The 19,703-nt window shown below is 37.1% G+C and overlaps 1 protein-coding gene across 2 annotated transcripts in view; it reads left to right on the top strand.

The window, feature by feature from the left end:
• The window catches only part of LOC149835476 (uncharacterized), an 80,247-nt gene that overhangs the window by 44,984 nt on the left and 15,560 nt on the right, over window positions 1–19,703 (top strand). For both annotated transcript variants that reach the window (XM_090008539.1, XM_090008538.1), the window contains 2 exons: window positions 10,751–10,873; window positions 17,684–17,922. In XM_090008539.1, coding sequence (XP_089864665.1) covers window positions 10,751–10,873; window positions 17,684–17,922 — 362 coding nt within the window. The remainder of the gene's footprint in view (window positions 1–10,750; window positions 10,874–17,683; window positions 17,923–19,703) is intronic.

Raw genomic sequence — 19,703 nt, 5'->3', positions numbered from 1 at the left:
TATCATCGATGCGCCACATGCAAAAACCATGAATAGCATACCACAAAGCATCACTTTTGAATGTTTCACAATGTACATTTATGCATGCCAATTAAAAATGCGCACTAAACAATGATAAGCATATGCATGCATATGAATTCGCAGTCTCATATTTATTGCATGTGTCCCTCGGATTTGCATATTCATGTCAACGGCATGATTTCATTGAGTATTTGTATGCATGCTTTCCCTGCAATACACACATACAATGGCTATGTGCACACTCATACAACCACTCGCATGTAGACATACTTCAATTCCATGTAGACTCATGCATGAGAAAACAGCCAAGTGTTACCATTAGTAACGCAGCATAAGCTATCCTACGTATCTTGATCACCATGTAAATGGGCATGAACAAAATACATAAACATAAATCAAGATAGATTTGGTGTCCTAAGATTTCTTTTTATTATGATAAAAATGCACAACCCTTGCACCAAAACTTTTTCCAAGAATTTTGAAGGTTGACAAATAATATGAATATTAGGCATATGGTCTAAGTAGCACTGGTGAACACTGGGCGGCCTGGACCAAGACCATGTTGGCTTACCAAACAGAAGCTTCTAGCACTGGTTACTGGACCAAAAAGAGTTATGTAGAAAAGTCACCCAAAACACGAGTCAACAATTCACCAATCATACACCACAATCTTAGTAAACCATGTACAATCTTTCTAGGACACTGAACTTGGAAACAGATTTTTGCAAAGGTAGTCACATTCATATATATATATATTGTTCACGAGATAAAGTATAACCAGAACATTTACATATGTTGAACATAAAGTAACATATAACAAGAAACCATTATACACATGTTGGTCATGAGATAAAATATAACCAGGGTAACACTATAAAATCAGTATAACTGTTGTGTGTGTGTGATTGCGGCTGACGTGAGGAGGCGAGCTATTCCACCAGCCTCGACTGCTCCGGTGTTGTGATGGTCGCACGCCAGGGAAGAGGACAGGAGAAGAGGGCTGGTGGTGGCTGCAGCTTTCCGGCGACCCCCAGCCTTCCACTGTACGCCCACACGAGAGAGAGATGAGGGAAGGGAGAAACGAGGGAGACGAGGGAAGAGGGTGAGACCCCCCTCTTCCACTTCCCATTTATCGCCGACCCCCCCCCCCCTCTTTTCTTGCCGAGATGGGTGGGGGTTTTCAGTTACGCCTGTGTAACCCCCCCCTCTTTCCCCTTTTCTGCTCTGCTACAACCCTATCGGGCAACCCTATCGGGTTGCCCCTTTCTTTAAAAGGGTTACACAGGGGTGTGCGGTCTTTCTTTTTCTTTTTTGGCCAAGCCAAAGAAAATTTTTCCCATCACTGACCACACAATGATAAGGCTTCGGTTGGTAAAACTCTTGAGGCCTCCCTAACAACTTGACGACTTTCACAAGTCACCTCTACCAGACGAGCGGAGCCCTTGTTGGCGACATAAATCCATTCCCTTTTGGTAGAAATTTTCTGTGGGACTAAGGCAAAGGAATCACACACAAGCGTAGAAAATTTCATGTTAAGATAGTCAAGAAGAAAGTTGTCATTTCTGTGAGGGTGCTATTGTTGAATGTGGAGGACAGATCAGGTGATATGACAAAACACAAATTTCTGTGCTTTGAAATCACCACCGTCTATCACTTCAATCATCATCATTCATTGTAAAATGATGACATCAGCCCTTTTGATGGTCACGGAAAATGAATGGTGGTGATTGAAGCTATGGACGGTGATGATTTCTTCCACTTTCCGCTGGTAAATGGTAAGACGGAAAAGGGCCCCATGTCGTACAATAGGAAAAGGGTAAAATATCAATAGTAAAAAATAAAAATGACAAGTTACAGAAAAGGGCCCCATGTCGTGCTCGTGGGCTTCACAAAGTTAACAGGATGTCATGAGTTCGAAACTCACAGGTGCAGGTTGTCTGCTGTGATGCCAAAGCTAGGTGTACTTCCCAATGAACAAGAAAAAAAATGGATTTTGCGGCAATGAATTAGCGAGAGACGTGGTTTTTTCTTGGTTATAAAAAGATAAAGAGAAAAAAAGGTAAATCATCCTTACAATGAATGCAACTTATGGTTTTTCTTGGTAAGCGGAATCTGTTTATTTTTTGTGCTAAACCATATGAAAGAATCTGTATTTTGGTTAAAGTAAATTTTTGTTTCAGCAGGATGCCCAGTTTCAACGTTATTTGCTACAGAAATCTTGAGTTTTATTTAGGAAATAAATTTGGTAATAGTTTCATGAGAATGGATGTTTTGGGATAGGTGTTGGAAAAGTTGTATATACAAAATCCTGTGTTTATTCATGTACCCATTTCATTGATTTGAATTTGATAAGCCTTAAAAAAACGAGTCTCTATTGAAACAAATGGAAATGGAGTCTGCAGTTTTTGTAGTATTAATATATTGATGTTTACCCTGTATCTTGATGAGTTGCATGTGTGTGTGTGTGCAGAATGTTTGACACTGTAACCGACACATTGAAAACTATACATGATGGTTTTGAATCTTCTATTATGTTTGGATTAGCTAGAGATGGCGACTTCATGTTGATACAAAAATGTATCCTGAAGAGCCATGTTATTCCTCTTACATACTTTATTAGCAGTTAATTTTAATAGTGGCCATTAGCTGTATGTAAGAGATTATTTCAGTTCATGGTTGACCTGAATAATGTCACATTTAGAGTTGTTATCAGATCTCATCTTATTTTGGTGGTGACTGATAATTGAATCTGGCTGAAGAAGTAACTATTGCCAACATACTATCTGTTTCTTTATACTGAAATCTTTGTGTAGGAAATATCATATTACTCTTAAATTCCACCGAAGTGTGTTTTAGAATGAATTCTATGTTTAGCTCCATTCTATATTGGACAGTTGTCAGCAAAGAAAGTTAGTTTACCACAATTCCAGGATAGTTGAATTGCTATTTTTGAAAAGACATTTAGCTGGAAATAAATCGGCTAGAACAAATTCTTAAGTTATATGATACTTGTATTAACAGGGGCTGGTTTATGTTAAATTTTTGGTTTAGGCATGCTGTGTTCTATAGACATAATTGAGTTTCATCAGTCTGTGATCTGAAAGTTTATGTTGAATTGAGTATTGGTATGAGAATGTGTAATTTGCTGAATTGAAGTAAATTGAACTGTTCTAAAGTAGCTCAAGCTGGTTCTTGAGTGTGGTTAAGCTCAAAGTTTGTAAGATGCAGCGTAGGATCATTGCAACATAACCTGAAAATTTTCAGTTGTGTATAATATTGCTCATGTTACACTGTTTAGGGAGGAAGGACACATAAAACTGAAATTTTATATGTAATGTATCTTGCGTTGTTGTCCCTAGCTGAACATTATATTTTTGGCTAGAATCCATGTGTTATTTAAAAGCTTGTGTATTGGATGGTATAGAAACACTTGCCGTGGAGGTTTATGCTTTCACTTGATTGTTATGTTTATGGTACGCATGAGTGTGAGCATGATTCAATTATTAGTAATGCTTCTTGAACATGTACGCTTGATTTATATGTGAAATGGTACATGTACACTCATACCCTGAAAGAAACCATGGATTGGTTAATACCCGTATGTGATGTAGGTAACACACACATATTGAAAATGCATATGAATGAATTATGACATGCATATGTTTGGGTGTATGATTGCATAAGTGCACATTTTTGTGGCACTATTGGCCTAGTGTTATAAATAAAACACTAATTTGGTTTTATTATGTGGTGCATTGATGGCCTGAATGAACATCATCGGCCTGGAGAGCCGTGAGTTTGGTTTGCTTTCACATATGTTTTTAAATGCATCACTTGAACCACATAAGATGGTTTGGCACTTTACTACACTGTTCTAATGGTTTATACGGGCTGGAGTCCCGAATGGGTCCCTGCAAGGGAGGATGCAGTGTTTTCACTTTACTTTTGCATATGTGTGGCAAACTTAAAGAATGAACTTTAAATAAAAATAATGAATAAGAACAGTGTAATATACATTCTGGGATATCTCATCTGGAGTATGAGAATCTTGGATATCCGGTCTTGGGGAGACTGTGAGGATACAAAAACTCCGTGTGCGTTGTTGCCCCTGAACCCGATATTGAGGTTCACGATTTTAGGGAGAGCCCACCACTTTACCCGGGAGTGGTGTGTTAGTCACAACTGTGAGTTTATGGTACCAAGGAAGTGACACTTGTGGGCGTGGGGTGTCCCTTGTGTCACCGACATTAGATGTGGAGGTCTAATGTTCCGATGGATGGTGCTGTTTCCTGATATCGGTCGAGGGCTAAGTTGGAACCCAATAATAAAATACAAATTGTTTGTTAAGCTACCCTGGGAACCTACTTGACCTCAGGGTTTGTACCCGTTTGGTGTATCCGCGGGCCACGGTAATTAAAAAGAGGAACTTAAGGATGTGTGCATCTAATAGGGCATGCATATGGAAAGATGAAACTTAAATGAAAGATAACAGAAGAAATCATGCATTGCACATAATCATGCATTTTTCTGTTATGCATTAGATCATGCATGTTTGAATCATTCTTGATATCATGACATTATTTGGTGGTAGCATATGATTTACTTTGTGAAATTATGCTGAAAGGTTTGATTATTTAGTTATTGATATATGACACTGCTTTAATGTTCTTGACTGGTGAGTATATGCAATTATTGGTAGTTATGAATATTTAAATGTTGCAAATTTATATCTGTACTCAATCAAATCACTGCATGAAATCTTATCCATGTTCTTTCTCTCACCTGTTTTCTTTAGAAGTAGCTGTGCTCAGAATTTCGGTTCTGACACCCTACTTTGTTGGTTTTTCACAGGAAATGGTGAACAGTGAAGTTGGACATGCATCTGGGGATGGATGAGTTATACTTGGGCTTGTCAGCTTCAGTAGAGGATATATTGGCCCTTTCTTTTGTCTTTTAGTTCTTTTAATTTCTGCAATTGTTACTTTACTTTCAGTTGAAGAAAACCTTGTCTTTGAAATTTTCTTACTCATTAATAAAAAAGTTTTAGTTGGTTGATATGGATGATAATTGCAACTTCGTTTGTGGTGGATGGGCTATCCAATGGAAAGTGGAACTGTGAGGACCCCAGATCTCTGGGAAGGTTTCCGCAACTCTTAGAAAAAAAAATATTCCGCATTTTTAAAAGGGTCTGGATTGGGGTCGTTACAATTTGATTGTGTATATATATGGGCCTTTGGCCCATCTTTTGGATATGTTTCCCTTAAGCATTCAAATCAATAAAATATTTATTTTTTACTTGTGTTTTCTTGTCCCTTTAGTGGGCTGTGACTGTGCTGCCTATTGTGATCTTGTATCATCCCATAGTGGCTCTTTTGTATTGCCTTAAGTGGCTTTGTGTTTGTGTGCTCTCTTGTAAGTGTGTAATCCTCAGTGGTCTTTATATTGTGCACACTCTTGTATTTGATTACAATTTATACAAGCAAACTAATATTCTATAGTGAACCTGTTAAATGTATTTATTTATTTATCTTTTTTTTGTAAATATATATATACATATACATATATTAATATGTATATACATTGTTTATGTATATATGTGTTAGTACACACAGACATATATATATATATATTGTATTCTAGGATATATATTTATTTCTTTGTATTCTTTATGTAATAGGACATGCCCTCTAGAGGCATTTTTTGTCTGTGGCTTCTAGATGTTGGGAACATCTTAATGGCTAGTTGAGACTAGCCTCTCCTCTCTCTCGTCTATTTATATGGGATCTCTCCCATATTTCAAGTATGCTTTTTCTAATCATTTTGCAAAAATTATATTTGTATGCTCTTGCCCATTAGTGGCTTGTGTTGTGAACTATGTCACAGGGATTCGGCCAGTCGGATGCTGCACCCGCGTCGACGCGGGTGCAGGTGCGGCACCCGGTGCGGTCAAACCGACCCTTGGTGCGGTCAACACACCCAGGGTCTTAAGTGTCCAATTTTTGGACTTAAAAAAAATCGCCCGATGAAATGGGCTGGGAGGAGGATTAGGGCAAAAACATTTTGCCCCCTCCTCCCGACCCTGATGCCTCTTCTTCGTTTCCAACCCAGCAGCGACAAGGCGTGACGATTCCGACGTGACAACCCGGCAGGTATGTCTCCATTATCTCTCTCTCTCTCCCCTCGTCTCTCTTGATCTTCTCGGCTAAACCCCCGCCCCCCTCTCTCTGTGTACCTCTCTCTCTCTCTTTCTCAATCTCTTTCCCCTCGTTTATAGAGTAGTGGCGGATGAAGGAGTCAGCACCTTTCGAAATCCTTTGTAGACTCTGCCGCAGAGTCTGCATCTAAAGTGTTGTATGAACAAGTGCCACATACCCGGTCGGCTTGGTCCTTTCCTCAAGAGGCTGATGTTTTCTTGAGCATCGATTGTTCCTTTCTTCGTGCATGCTTGGATCTATAGCGTGTCCATCCATTTTGATCGACCATATCGAGTGACTCCATTCGCTTGGTCGTGAAAAGATGCATATGTCAGTGGTCTCTTTCAAATCTGCATCACAAGCATGTATTCAAGGCCAAAAGATGCATATGTCAGTGGGCTCATGAATAGTTAGCAGATTACTAAGTAAAAAACTTGGCATTTTTTGTGATATTCTTTGGATGAAAATATCTATGCTTTATCCATTGTGAGTTTTATATAGGAACATCTGGTCATTTTTCATAAGCATCTTGGTGTTTTCCTGTTGGTAAATGCATGAAATGTTATGTTTACATACGTTTAATTTGAGGAACATGATTTTTTTTTGCACCATATATTGTTTTTCAAATAAGTTGCAACAACATGATTGGAACTGCTCCTCAGCTGTTCTTAGTTTTGCTGTATCAACTTATTTTTCAGTCAAAAGTAGATGTTGTTGTTGATTTCTGATTAATGTTGATGAGGTTAACACTTTTTTGAAGGGTTTTTGTTGCTGGAATGTGCCAATCTTCAGTTTAATGTTCTACTTTGATCTCTTTTAAGTGTATCAACATTTATTTATACATATGTTATGTATTTAAATTTATAAATAACATGAAAATCATTTCATGTTTGTTTTCTAAAAAGCCCTTTACCGCTTTTATGCAAGTTTTTATATTCTGGGTTTGCAATTTTTGTGCAGTTCATCAAAGTTTTTATTTCATTAGTGTAACTGTTAACTGTTAAAAATAATATATATATATATATATATATACCCTCCCGCACCCCCGCACCCAAGTTTTTTTAAAGTGCTGCATCGCCGCACCCGCACCTATGTGACATAGGTTGTGAAGGCTCTTGTATTAGCCCTTTGTGGCCCTTAGTGTTTTGCCATGATCCCTTGTACTTGTGCACTTCCTTTTTATCGTGCATAGCACTTAGTTTCTGTTATTGTGGACACTTTTATTGTGTTTCATTACATGGTATCAGAGCCTTGGGCTCGTTGATCCCATTGTACTTGTTCAAGGTTGGTGGTTGCGGATTCAAGCCTCTACTCAAGGTGGTCATTAATCATCTCTTGTTCGTGTTTCATCTTCATCATAGCCGAGAAGTAATCTACCATTGTGATCTCCTTGAAACTTAATGACTCCAACTACTTGATGTACTAGGATATGCCCTCTTGGGGCTTTTTTGTCCTTGAATTCTAGCCATTGGGACCAGTCCAACTAGCTGTTGTGCTTGTCCAACCGCTAGATCAACTAGCCGTTGAAACCATCCCAATGACTAGTTGAGACTAGCCTCTCTTCTTTCTTTCTCGTCCATTTATATGGGATCTCTCCCATATTTGAAGTATGCTTTTTCTCAGCATTTTGCAATAATAAAAATTATATTTTTTATGCTCTTGCCCATTAGTGGCTTGTGTTGTGAATGCTCTTGTATTAGCCCTTTGTGGCCTTTTGTGTTTTGCCTTGAGGCCTTTTACTTGTGCATAGCACTTAGTTGCTGTTATTGTGCACATTTTTATTGTGTTTTATTACATAACCGTCATGGACTCTCTCTCTCTCTCTCAACACAATAACCTATTTCTCATGACAGTTCTTGCAACATACAACATTAATATAAAAAATCAAAGGTTGATGAAGTAAAGGAAGATCCGAGTATCATGCTTTTAATATTCTTGTTTTACTGAAAGTTCACACGAACTTGAAATAAAGACAAATGTGATTGTGGAAGAGGGGCACTAATGGGGATTGATGCTTAGTCCACAAAGAAGATGAATAAGAATATACCATTTAATTGTAAAATAAGGGTAAAAAAATCGCTAGTTTTTTTTTCCATTTTAGGAACTATGGGACTTTGCAAATATAGTTTGGACATTGGCTAGGTGATAGTTGCAGCTTCCTTTAGGATTCACACTAGGCTTTTCCAAGTTTTAGGTGTTAGGACATTTACCCTACTTGAAACTGTAGGTGATGCAGTATATTCATATATGGTGGGAGTTCTAATAAGAAGAATGATTTCAAGTATTCCTTTGCAAATTGCGATATCTATATGGGGCTTCTTAGGAATTATAAAGATACCATCTATGTCCTCTATTATCTTTAAAGACCGAGAACAATTAACCAGTTCTCATGCTATGTCACATAGGTGCGGGTGCGGGTGCGGGTACGGGTGCGGATGTGGCGGTGCGGCACTTTAAAAAAACTTGGGTGCGGGGGTGCGGGGGTGCGGGAAGGATATATATATATATATATATATATATAATTTTTAACAGTTTTAAGTTAACACTATGTGTATTTGTGTGCATTTATGTATATATATATATATATATATATATATATATATATATATATATATAATATAGATAAAAATGGACTTGATTAGGGTTAATTGAATCTACTTTTGGATAGAAATGGACCTCAGTGTGGTTGACTTCACCTAACATAAAGGAAGCTGTGTCCAAGTGTCGCACCCGGGTGCGATGCGGGTGCGATGCGGGTGTGGTGCCCTGTTAGAAGAGTCCGTGTGACACAGTTCTCATGAAACTCTTTCAAAAAAACATTATTAATAAGGAAATTTACTGCATTATTATAATTCATGTATAAAAAATACTATTGACAAAAACATTTGGAAATTTTAGATCAGATCACAGGCCTGAATTTTATAATCTTATTCTACTTGATGTTCTTCCTTAATCTTCATGATTCCACTAAAGGGTTTTGCATTCCATGTTGGTCACCCACCATTGCTCAGGAAATTTGGTAGTTATCAAAACTTAAATTTTTTACATCAGTTTTATTTTATGAGACCTATTTGAGGTGCACTCATAACAATTAGGCACTAGTTACTAATAAATGCATTCCTCATGTGTAAGGATATTTTGAACTCCATTTATATAAGGAACTATCTACTTAGCAATGATTAATTTTTACAAGATGCTTTCTCATGAATGACTAGTTATACACTTAAGCACCTATATATTTAAAAAAGACTGCTTTGATGACTCAAGAATTGGTTGTTCCATTTCTAATATGAATATCATGCACAAAAAGCAGCTATATAATGAGTTGCCTATCCTTATCTACAGCTGTATTCATTTCGGCTATAGAAAAGCTTGAAAGACTAGTTCTCCCATTATGACCTAGTACCTCAAAATAATTAACTCTTTTTTGTTTTTTTGAGGGCACTAATTGACAAGCATTCCATGCAAACTTTAAGCAACAAAATATGTTCTATGTCGTGTGTACTTAAGCCTGTAACCATAGTGATAAAAGTTAAAAACGGCAAAATCTCGGGAGTCAAAAACTCGGGAGATTTTGAAATTTTCACAAATCTTACATTTTTGGCAAAATCTTGGCAATAAAAAATAAATTTAAAAGTATAAAAAATAATTTTTATAAGAAAATATAAATAAAACACATTTAAAAATGAAAATCTCGCGATAAATATCTGCTAAAACGGTAAATATCGTGATATTTGTCACGGTTTGAAAATCTCACGAGAAATTGCCGTTTTAAACTTTCAGGCAATTTCTCGCAATATTATCGCGAGATTTTTATAAATCTCGCGATATTTGTTACAGAGCCTGTTACCACATTCTTGCTTGCATTAACAATATTTGTCTTCACTGTTACATTGAACTGGTTAAATTGTTTTCAATAGGATGTTTCAAATAAAAGATCATGGAGGCCTAAAACTTTTACAAACAATGAAGTTTTTAAAGTTTAGATCACAATGAAAATAATGCAGAAATAATATGCAGTATAACTTCTGTAGTAGTAAAAAAACTGTAAGGTAAACAAATGGTTGTGCCTAGATTAGTAATCAGTGGGTTCTTTTCTTTGGGCGAACAACCATCATAGCAAGAATTTGGTGAATTGGATCTTTTCATGAGACTTTTGTGGTGTGTGTGTGTGTGTGTGTGGGTGGGTGGGGGGGGGGGGAGTGCTGGGAATAGGGAAATTGGATTCTCTCAGTAAAGGTAAGGACTAATTTGAGTTCATGCTTAAAAATAAAGGGACCAATTTGGAAAATTGGCATAATATTTTTGGGTTTGGCCTGAAGGATAGGGACTGATGGTAAACAAACCCTGGTGCCATCTTAGTCTATTCCACATGTTTCTGTGACATTTGGTGTTCATTATTGTTGAAGATTTCTATAAATTTTATTTTTGGAATTTAATTTTGTAATTGGTATCCTCTTATTATGTGTCAACAGACCTTTGATTTGTAACTAGACGTGTAGTCAGTTCTTTAACCATTTCTTTCCCTTTCACAGCTGGGAGGTTTAGATTTGGTAGCCTTCTTTCTCTCGGACACTCTTCTGCAAAGACTGAAAAGTTGTACATGAGAGGGCCTGGAGGGCGTGGGGAAGTTGAGGTTGCAGTTTCAGGGATTGCTGGTTAGTAAGATGATTGTTTTGTTTGAGTTGATGATATCATCCAAGTTTTGTTTCTAGTTTTAATTGGTTACAAGAAAGTAGACTTCGATCTGATATGTGGTTGGATGAAAAAAGTTGCTCCAATTTAGAAAAGGGATCTTAGCTTTGAATCCCATGGGGACTATGCTCTTCTACTTGTCCTAAAGGTAAACAAAACGTGGAAAAAAGAAAAAGAATTTGCTTTTCCCGATACTCTGCTTCTTAATAAGATTTTCTTTGCCATATTAATGTGTCCTTTTGGGATTTCTGTGTGCCTTGGAATTGCTAAACAGAGACTTAAGGTCTCCCTTATTGAGTTTGAGTACCACATTTTTCTTATACCTCAGTCAACAAAGCACGTAAAGATAAGATAAAATAAATGCCTAACAAGGACTCTAAGAATTGACAAAACCATGAGATTTTATTTGACAATGTGAGAGGTTACCTTGGAAGCAAAAGCTCAAGATGTACCATAAAAATGTGCTCAAAATGTTCATTCCTCTCCTTGTAATGGTTTGACACTTTAGAAGGCCCAACCCTTTTATAGCTGGTGTCTACTGTTGCATATTTTTCAATATTTCCACACGTGATCACATGTAGCCTGATCGTAGCTTTCAGATATGTTTAGCATATTCTGTGTTTCTGGATGGCATCCTGTGATGCTAATAGCTGCCGACCTCCAGGGTATCTGTCATCTAGCGCACATCATCCTACGGTTGGTTCTCTAGGGCTGTGGCAATCCACAGCCCTCAGTCGACAACCCTAATAACTGTGTTCCAGATACTGGACTTGTATATGAGACTATTGTTAGTTGGATGAGCCTTGACAAAGTCTTTATGCTTTCATGCTGTATCATGATCATGGGCTCTAATTGTAGTTGTATTCATTCTTTGGTACTTTTACTCATAGTTTAAAACTCGCCGGGTTGACCCAGTGACTCAGCCCGGATTGCCCAGTCACCGGGTCAAAAAACATGCTGAACTTATTTTTAACAAAACCCGGCCGAGTCATGGGTTGACTCGGCGGAGTCACGGGTGAGTCAGCCGAGTCATAGGTGAGTCATGCATATAAATACATTTATAATATATTTTATACAACAACAAACAACAACAACTACGCCTTCATCCCAAAACAATTGGGGTCAGCGATATGAACCAAAAAAGAAATTCATTTCGGGTCTTCCACATGAATCCTTTTCCTCCAATCATTTCTATCCAATGCCATGTCCTCGGTGAGGTTCAAAGCATTCATATCCTTTCCTATCATCTCCATCCAAGTCTTCCTAGGCCTACCCCGACCTCTTTTAACTAATATATTTTTCCATTTCTCCAACCTTCTAACTGGAGCATCATTAGGCCTTCGCCGAATATGTCCAAACCACCGTAAACGATTCTCTCGCATCTTATTTTCAATGGGTGCAACACCTACCTTCTTACGTATCTCCTCGTTCCGAATCTTATCTTTTATTGTATTTCCACACATCCATCTAAGCATCCGCATCTCAGCTACACTCATTTTTTGAATATGATGTCTTTTGGCAGCCCAACATTCCGTACCATATAGTAAAGCGGGTCTAATAGTCGTCCTATAAAACTTTCCCTTCAACCGCAATGACATTGTACGATCGCACAACACTCCAATTGCACTTTTCCATTTCATCCACCCAACCTTTATCCTATGATTTACATCTCCATCAATTTCTCCATACTTTTGAATGATGGATCCCAAATATTTGAAATAATCATTCACCGGTATTTCTTGCTCACCAAGCTTCACTACACTCCCATCACTACTTCGTTGCTTACTAAACCGACATTCCATATATTCAGTCTTACTCTTACTCAACTTAAAACCTCTAGCTTCCAATGTCTTTCTCCATAATTCTAACTTAGCATTAACCCCAGCTCTAGACTCATCAATCAAAACAATATCATCAGCAAACAACATACACCACGGTACATTTTCTTGAATTGATCTCGTAAGCTCATCCATCACTATCGCAAATAGAAAAGGGCTTGAAGCAGATCCTTGATGTAACCTAACCGTTATCGGAAAATTGGTTGTCACCCCTCCACAAGTGCGGACATTGGTTACTACTCCTTCATACATATCTTTAATTATACTAATGTACTTGAGAGAAACACCTTTCTTCATCATTGTCCACTAGAGAACGTCCCTAGGTACTCTATCGTATGCCTTCTCTAAATCAATAAAAACCATATGCAAATCTTTGTTCCTCTCCCTATATCTTTCAATAAGTTGTCTAAGAAGATGTATAACTTCCATAGTTGATCTTCCAGGCATAAAACCAAATTGATTCTCCGATATCATGACAACCTTCCTCAACCTAGACTCAATCACCCTCTCCCAAAGTTTCATAGTATGACTCATGAGTTTTATACCACGATAGTTTGTGCAATCTTGTATATCACCCTTATTCTTATATAGAGGCACCAAAGTACTCTTCCTTCACTCATTAGGCATCTTATTTGTCCGCCAAATCTTGTTAAAAAGATTTGTCAACCATTCTAAACCTTTCTCTCCCAAGCATTTCCAAGCCTCGATAGGTATACCATCTGGGCCAACTGCCCTTCTTGATTTCATTTTCTTCAAAGCCTCTGCAATATCTTTCTTTTGAATCTTGCGCATGAAGTCACGATATTATATATAATATATTTTATATATAATTATATATATTATATGAAATATAATATAAATATTATGTATAATATATATAAAAATATGGTTATACATGTATTAATAAAATTATACATTAAATATATTATAAAAAATATCATATAATGTATATTATATATAATATGTTGGTAAAATACTATAAAATATAGATAGTATATACATATATTTATATATTTTATATAAAATATAAAAGTTAACATGACCCGGTTGAGTCCGGCCGAGTCACGAGTCACTCAAGGACAAGCCAAGTGACGAGTCACAGGGTTTTGAAACACTAGTTTTACTTCCTATATTCTTTTGTTAGTATAGTACTCCCATATGATTGCATTTTTGGCATGCTTAGATTTCTTTACTTTCTTTTGTTATCATTCGTATACATAGTTAGTTAACATTGTACATGCCCAAATTGTTTTTAAAAAATGTCTATTTGTGCGGCAAAGTCAACTGCAATAAATCTAACTCATCTCAAAAAAATGCCTATTATGTTTGTGGACAGATCTTCATCACAGATCCTAAATTTTATTTTTCTGTAGTTTCATCTATCGTAATAGTTTTCAAGATTGAGAGTACATCCAAACCATCCTTCTTATGATGGAAACATGTGCAGCATGTTATCTTTAATTTACTCTTTTCAGATTGTAAGGTGCACCGAAAATCCAGCTTTCTGATAATTGAAACTTGTTTGTTCAAATTATGTTGTGACTTTAGCAATGGGTCCTGCTTCAAGTTTTTATTAAACTTTCACTCTTTAGCTTTTTGGTGGACAATGTGCACTCCACGGTGTTATTTGGTCTCATTATCATTACACTTGACCAGTATAAGCCACCTTCTTGCCTGATTGAAACAGCAAAGAGATTAGTAAAATTTTGCTGGACCCTTCAGGACTGTTTCATCTCAATCTGCTTTGCTATTTCTGTAGTCAAATTGTGCTCAGATAAGTCAATTTACAAGTACAAAGTAAGTTTTGTTAAATTTTTTTGGACTGAGATAAGGCCGAAATGCTGAAAATACTAGATTCTTTGATTTTCAACTTTATTCAGAAAGAACTGAACCAGGTGCTGAAGTCTAAATGGTGTTATATCTTTGACTTTATTTTGACATCAAGTTGATACCATGTTTTAATGTTTGACCTGAAAAATATGTGGGACATTCGGAACCAAACATAGCTATGATTGAGAACTGATGTTGACAGTTTTTCTCCTGGACTTACTGAAAAAGCTTAAAACGACAGTTTATTGGTATTAAATATCTAGTGAACTTTTATTTTTGTCTTATTCTTTTGGAAAAAATCTCAAGAAAAAGGAAATATTTGCACATTGGAAAATAAGCAAAAAGCCTCGAGAGGGAGCACACTTCACCCAATTTAGTTAGATTGGGGCCTTGCAAGCTTGAACACAAGAAAAAGATTGATTCAACATGTGGTTGGATCCAGGCTCTCTTTTAACTTTGAAGGTTAAATCCACATTATTACCATGTGGACATTTTTGCTGTGTAAATACAGGACTGATGTTTGTGCCATAGAAAAGGTATATTAGCATTTACCTGGTAATGTCCAAACTTTGCTGGAAAAGGAAAAATAGGTTAGGCATCTGGGGTGCACTATATGTAAATTTTCAATTAAAATCCAAAGAAATGGTGATAGATTACTTCAGGTACATCCTGGTACATCAAATAATAAAGATCAACCAATTGTAGAGAGACCAATCTATGACATATCCAATGCAGGCCACTTCATTTTTCGCACATGCAACCATATCAATTTGCATCTGAAAATGGATTATTTCTAGTTTAGGGAGTTTCCCTCTAAAGGCCCAATTGTTTCTTTAGATCTATAAAAATCACTATGCTGGGGTAGCTGCCATTTCCAGATACATCTCCCTCTGTTGTGGGGACCCAAAAGGAGCTGCAGAATACATGACACTGATTTGATACCTGCTGCTTAAGGGGCTAACTTGTTATTTGAGAATTTGAGAATAACAAATGCAATAAACTAAAAGTAGCACATGTAAGATTGAAGCTTTGAATTGGAAGAAGAACCAATGAAAGATAAGCATAAGAAAACTTGGCCATAAAAATAAATGTTTAAGAACAAAAAGTCACACAGTGAAACTAAAACTATTGTAGTTTAAAGTTCAAAAAGCTACGTCTAATGCACAAAATTGCAAAATCACACTTGAGTTCACCACTAACTGATCATAAGGATTTCAAAGACAAATTAAGGTAACATCATTATGATTGGAATCAAAAGTTTGTAATTTTCTCTTCCCCTCCCCATTAGCACTAGATTTAGTCCCAACCCCTCCCTCTTTCATTTCCTTGAGAAGTGAAGATATAAATGTATGGCGTGTATTTCCTCTAGACTGCTGTTAAAGAATACAAAGGCAATGTGGTGGAAAATCACCATAACATTTTCTTCTGTCATCTCTATTTGATGTATATAGTCTTACAACTTACAACTTGAATTTTCAAGTGGTATGGTATCTCACTTTCCATTCTTGACATTGAACTTTTCATGCACTTATTTTATGAGTTTTTTTTCCTCGTGCCTTGCTTTGTCCACTAGGCCCATCACCAATATATATATATATATATATATATATATATATATATATATATATATATATATATATATATATATATATATAGAGAGAGAGAGAGAGAGAGAGAGAGAGAGAGAGAGAGAGAGAGAGAGAGAGAGAGAGAGAGGCAAGCTGGGGTTAGGCAGACCCCCACCAGTTATTGTTCAATCGTACCGCTGGGGTTTTGGAAACTGCAACGTCCCACCACAGGGAGACGTGCACTGACAGCTCCTCAACCACGCGGAGCCCCCATTGGTCTATCACCAATATATATAGCAAAGCAGAAAAATGAGTCTTGGGGAACTTTGTAGGATAAACTCAATATAATGACATTGGATTTTAAATAGCTATACCTTAAAAGGAATCAAATATGCTTCTACCATTGCTGGAGCTTGCTTCGATGCATAATAGGCTCTTCTTAGAACTGACAACACAACCATTGCTGGAGCTTGCTTCAATGTATAATAGGCGCTTCTTAGATCTGAGAACTCTTTTCCTTTTAATTTAACCCCCTCTAGTTACTCTTATATAGATCTTCTAATTTAATCATGGAGGAAGGAAAGGTTATTCGAAACTCTATTTGATTAAATTTAAGTCCATGCTTGATCCAATCTGATAAATAGTCTTTCACAGCCAATCTTTCTTTATATTTTGTTTCATCATCTTCCAAAGTGACCATTTATTCTTCAAAACATCCCATCTTAATAGCTCAACCAATTTATTGTGTATGGCTCTTATTTTTATTTCACCCTAAGATTCGTTGCTCTTGGGGGATTAGGATTGTTATCTTGACCTTCTCATATGAGCTTGTTTTGATATGAAGAACATGGCCATGTTGTCAGGCTTCATGTGGCTCTTCTTAATTGGTTCTCTGATTCCTTTGACACCTGATACTTTGAAAATTGGTTCATAGAGCAAACAGTAACAGAACCAGACTGCAGATATATAATTGACATAAAATTATTCTTAGTGACTGATCTGAGCAATAGATTGATCTGTTATCAGTTTGAGGGTTAACACTTTGTTGACCTTAATTCATCTGGTCCAACTTTTAAGGACATACTCCTGTATTAGGAGTTGATCCATATGGAAATTGACAATGCTGGTATGGGGTAGATTAGAGTTGGATCAGGAAATGGCATGCTTAGAGCTCTTTATTCTTTGTAATTTGTGCTGCTAGAAACTTTCTGCTTCCCTTTTATCCATTCTCATTGTCAAAATGTTTTTTCATCTGCAACTAAGGAAATAAGGTAAACTTTAAAAGGCTATAATTAGTTTGGTAGATGATGCTCGTGAAATTCAGTTATATTTTGTTCTTAGCTAGATGAGCTGATTCTCATGCCTTAACATGTGCTGACTCGATTGTTCTGCAGTGGTGCACATGAATCTCCTAAGTGATCTTTTTTCCTTCTTGAGATCTTGGATTTTCCAATCTTTTAATAAGGCCACATGCTTCCAAATTGGTGGAATTGCCATATCTGTTGGACTCATTGTTTGCCCTTATTTTTGTATCTAGATCAAAGCATGCAGGATTCTGGTCTGCCTTCACCTGTTCAAGTGGATAAAAAAGGCCTTGGTATTGGAATAGGCAGCATTTTGCGTAAAGCAGCGTCAACTGCGTCTGTGGCAGCAAGACATGCCTATGTTGCTGCTTCATCTGCTAGGAAACTGGATGATGAGATGTTGCCACTCAAGTGTTGCTTGATGTCAATCTGTTTGCCCTGGGAACATCTTGCTCATGATCTGCTCTTTAAGGTGATAATCTGAGAAATTATTCAAGCCCTTTTTTTATTTCTTTTTTTCTTGTCTTTTGATCACCAACGCTGTGGGGGTGGAGGGAGTCCAAAGCAAAGAACCCACAAATATCTATCATACAGGAGAGATTCCTAATTTTCCAATTTTTCACCCAATAACAAACTTAGAATTCTCAATACTAAATCTTTCCTGGATGCCTTCCTTGATGCTGGGGAATTAACACCTCTATATTGCTCTGATGACCTGAAGCTGAACACCCCCATAACTCTTCCCTTGAAGAGTCTTGGTGTTGCCAGGATCATCGTTGATTATATTGACAAAGTATGTCACATGGATGCTTCACTTCAGAATGCGTACCTATATTGGCAACAAGACACTGACACATACTAAATGCACCATGGCACTTCATAGAGACAGTCAACACATGACCAACACCATGCCTCATAACTTCGTTTGTGTTTTCTAACAAGCTTGATCCTTTGTTTTCTAGTTTTTTTTTTCAATTTGTCATTGATTGTGCACATTTGAATTTTTCAAATTAGGTTTATTATTCAATATTTGTTAATCATAATGATGTAGAATTGTTGATCAAAGTTTTGCACTTTTAACACAGACAAGTACACATGGTTTGTTCCATGTTTTAATTTATAACCTCAGGCATGTTTGTGTTACACACACACACACACACATGCTCGTATCCTTGTTCTTTGCAGCCCCTTGTCGAACTAAGTGTGTTTGTGTCATGTCCTATACTTTTGTGTATGTGGCATAGCTTAGCAAGGCTTTTGGCATTGCTTTCTACTAGTTGCGTTTTGAAAATATCTGACAATTTGAGTTATTGACCCTGAACTTGCTTAATCAAGTAAATCATGAAATCTATGTCACATGGGTACGAGGTGTGGGTTCTGGTACGGATGCGGGTTCGAGAGTCTGACACAGAAAATTCCTAAAACGTGAGTACGGGGCGTACGACTATATCTATATATATAATTCATAACAATTTAGCAACACAAAATTACAAATTTGCAATTCATTCATGAAAATTTAACAATTAACCCCAATGAAAAACCTAGCAAAATATCCTAAAATACCTAAAATCCTAAAACTCTTCATTAGAAGTACTTTTGCCTATTATGGCAAACCCTAGCGCTGGCTGGAAAAAATAAAAAGGCCGGAAAGATTCAGGGTTTCCCCCTCTTTTCGTGTTAAATACTCAAAACACAAAAAATGAAAATGTACCTTTCCACAGCCGTAGGATGTCGTCGGAGGTTGGCTTGCCGGAGATGTGAGGAACCCAGTCAGAGACGAAGGGAAGGTCGCCAGTGGGGAAACTGCTTCCCTTTTTCATGTGTTCAGTCAACAGGGCAGGGACAAAAAATGTCCTCACTCAGTTGACCACAAAAAAAAAACAAAGTTTGTAGGTTGAACGGGTCAGGGACTGGACCCGACCCGACCCGACCCAGGATGCATATAGCATGAAATGTTTTATACTTGATAATTGGAGTTGAGACTTGAGATTTATTTTAGTTTATATAAAAATATGACAAACAAAACTCTTCTCCGACTTCCCCTCCAACACCACCACCACTTCATCACAACCACCGCCACCATTACAATCTTCATCACCATCACCATCGCCATCATCATCACCACCACCACCACCACCATCACCGCCACCAACACCAGCACTACCACCACCACTCATACTTGTCTCCTTTTCTTCTTCATCACCATCACCATCACCATCACCATCACCATCACCATCACCATCACCATCACCA

The sequence above is a fragment of the Nuphar pumila genome, chromosome 6 (assembly GCF_984573655.1).
Source record: "Nuphar pumila chromosome 6, dmNupPumi1.hap1.1, whole genome shotgun sequence".
In the NCBI taxonomy this organism is placed as follows: domain Eukaryota; kingdom Viridiplantae; phylum Streptophyta; class Magnoliopsida; order Nymphaeales; family Nymphaeaceae; genus Nuphar; species Nuphar pumila.
This window is presented reverse-complemented; position numbering and strand designations above follow the sequence as displayed.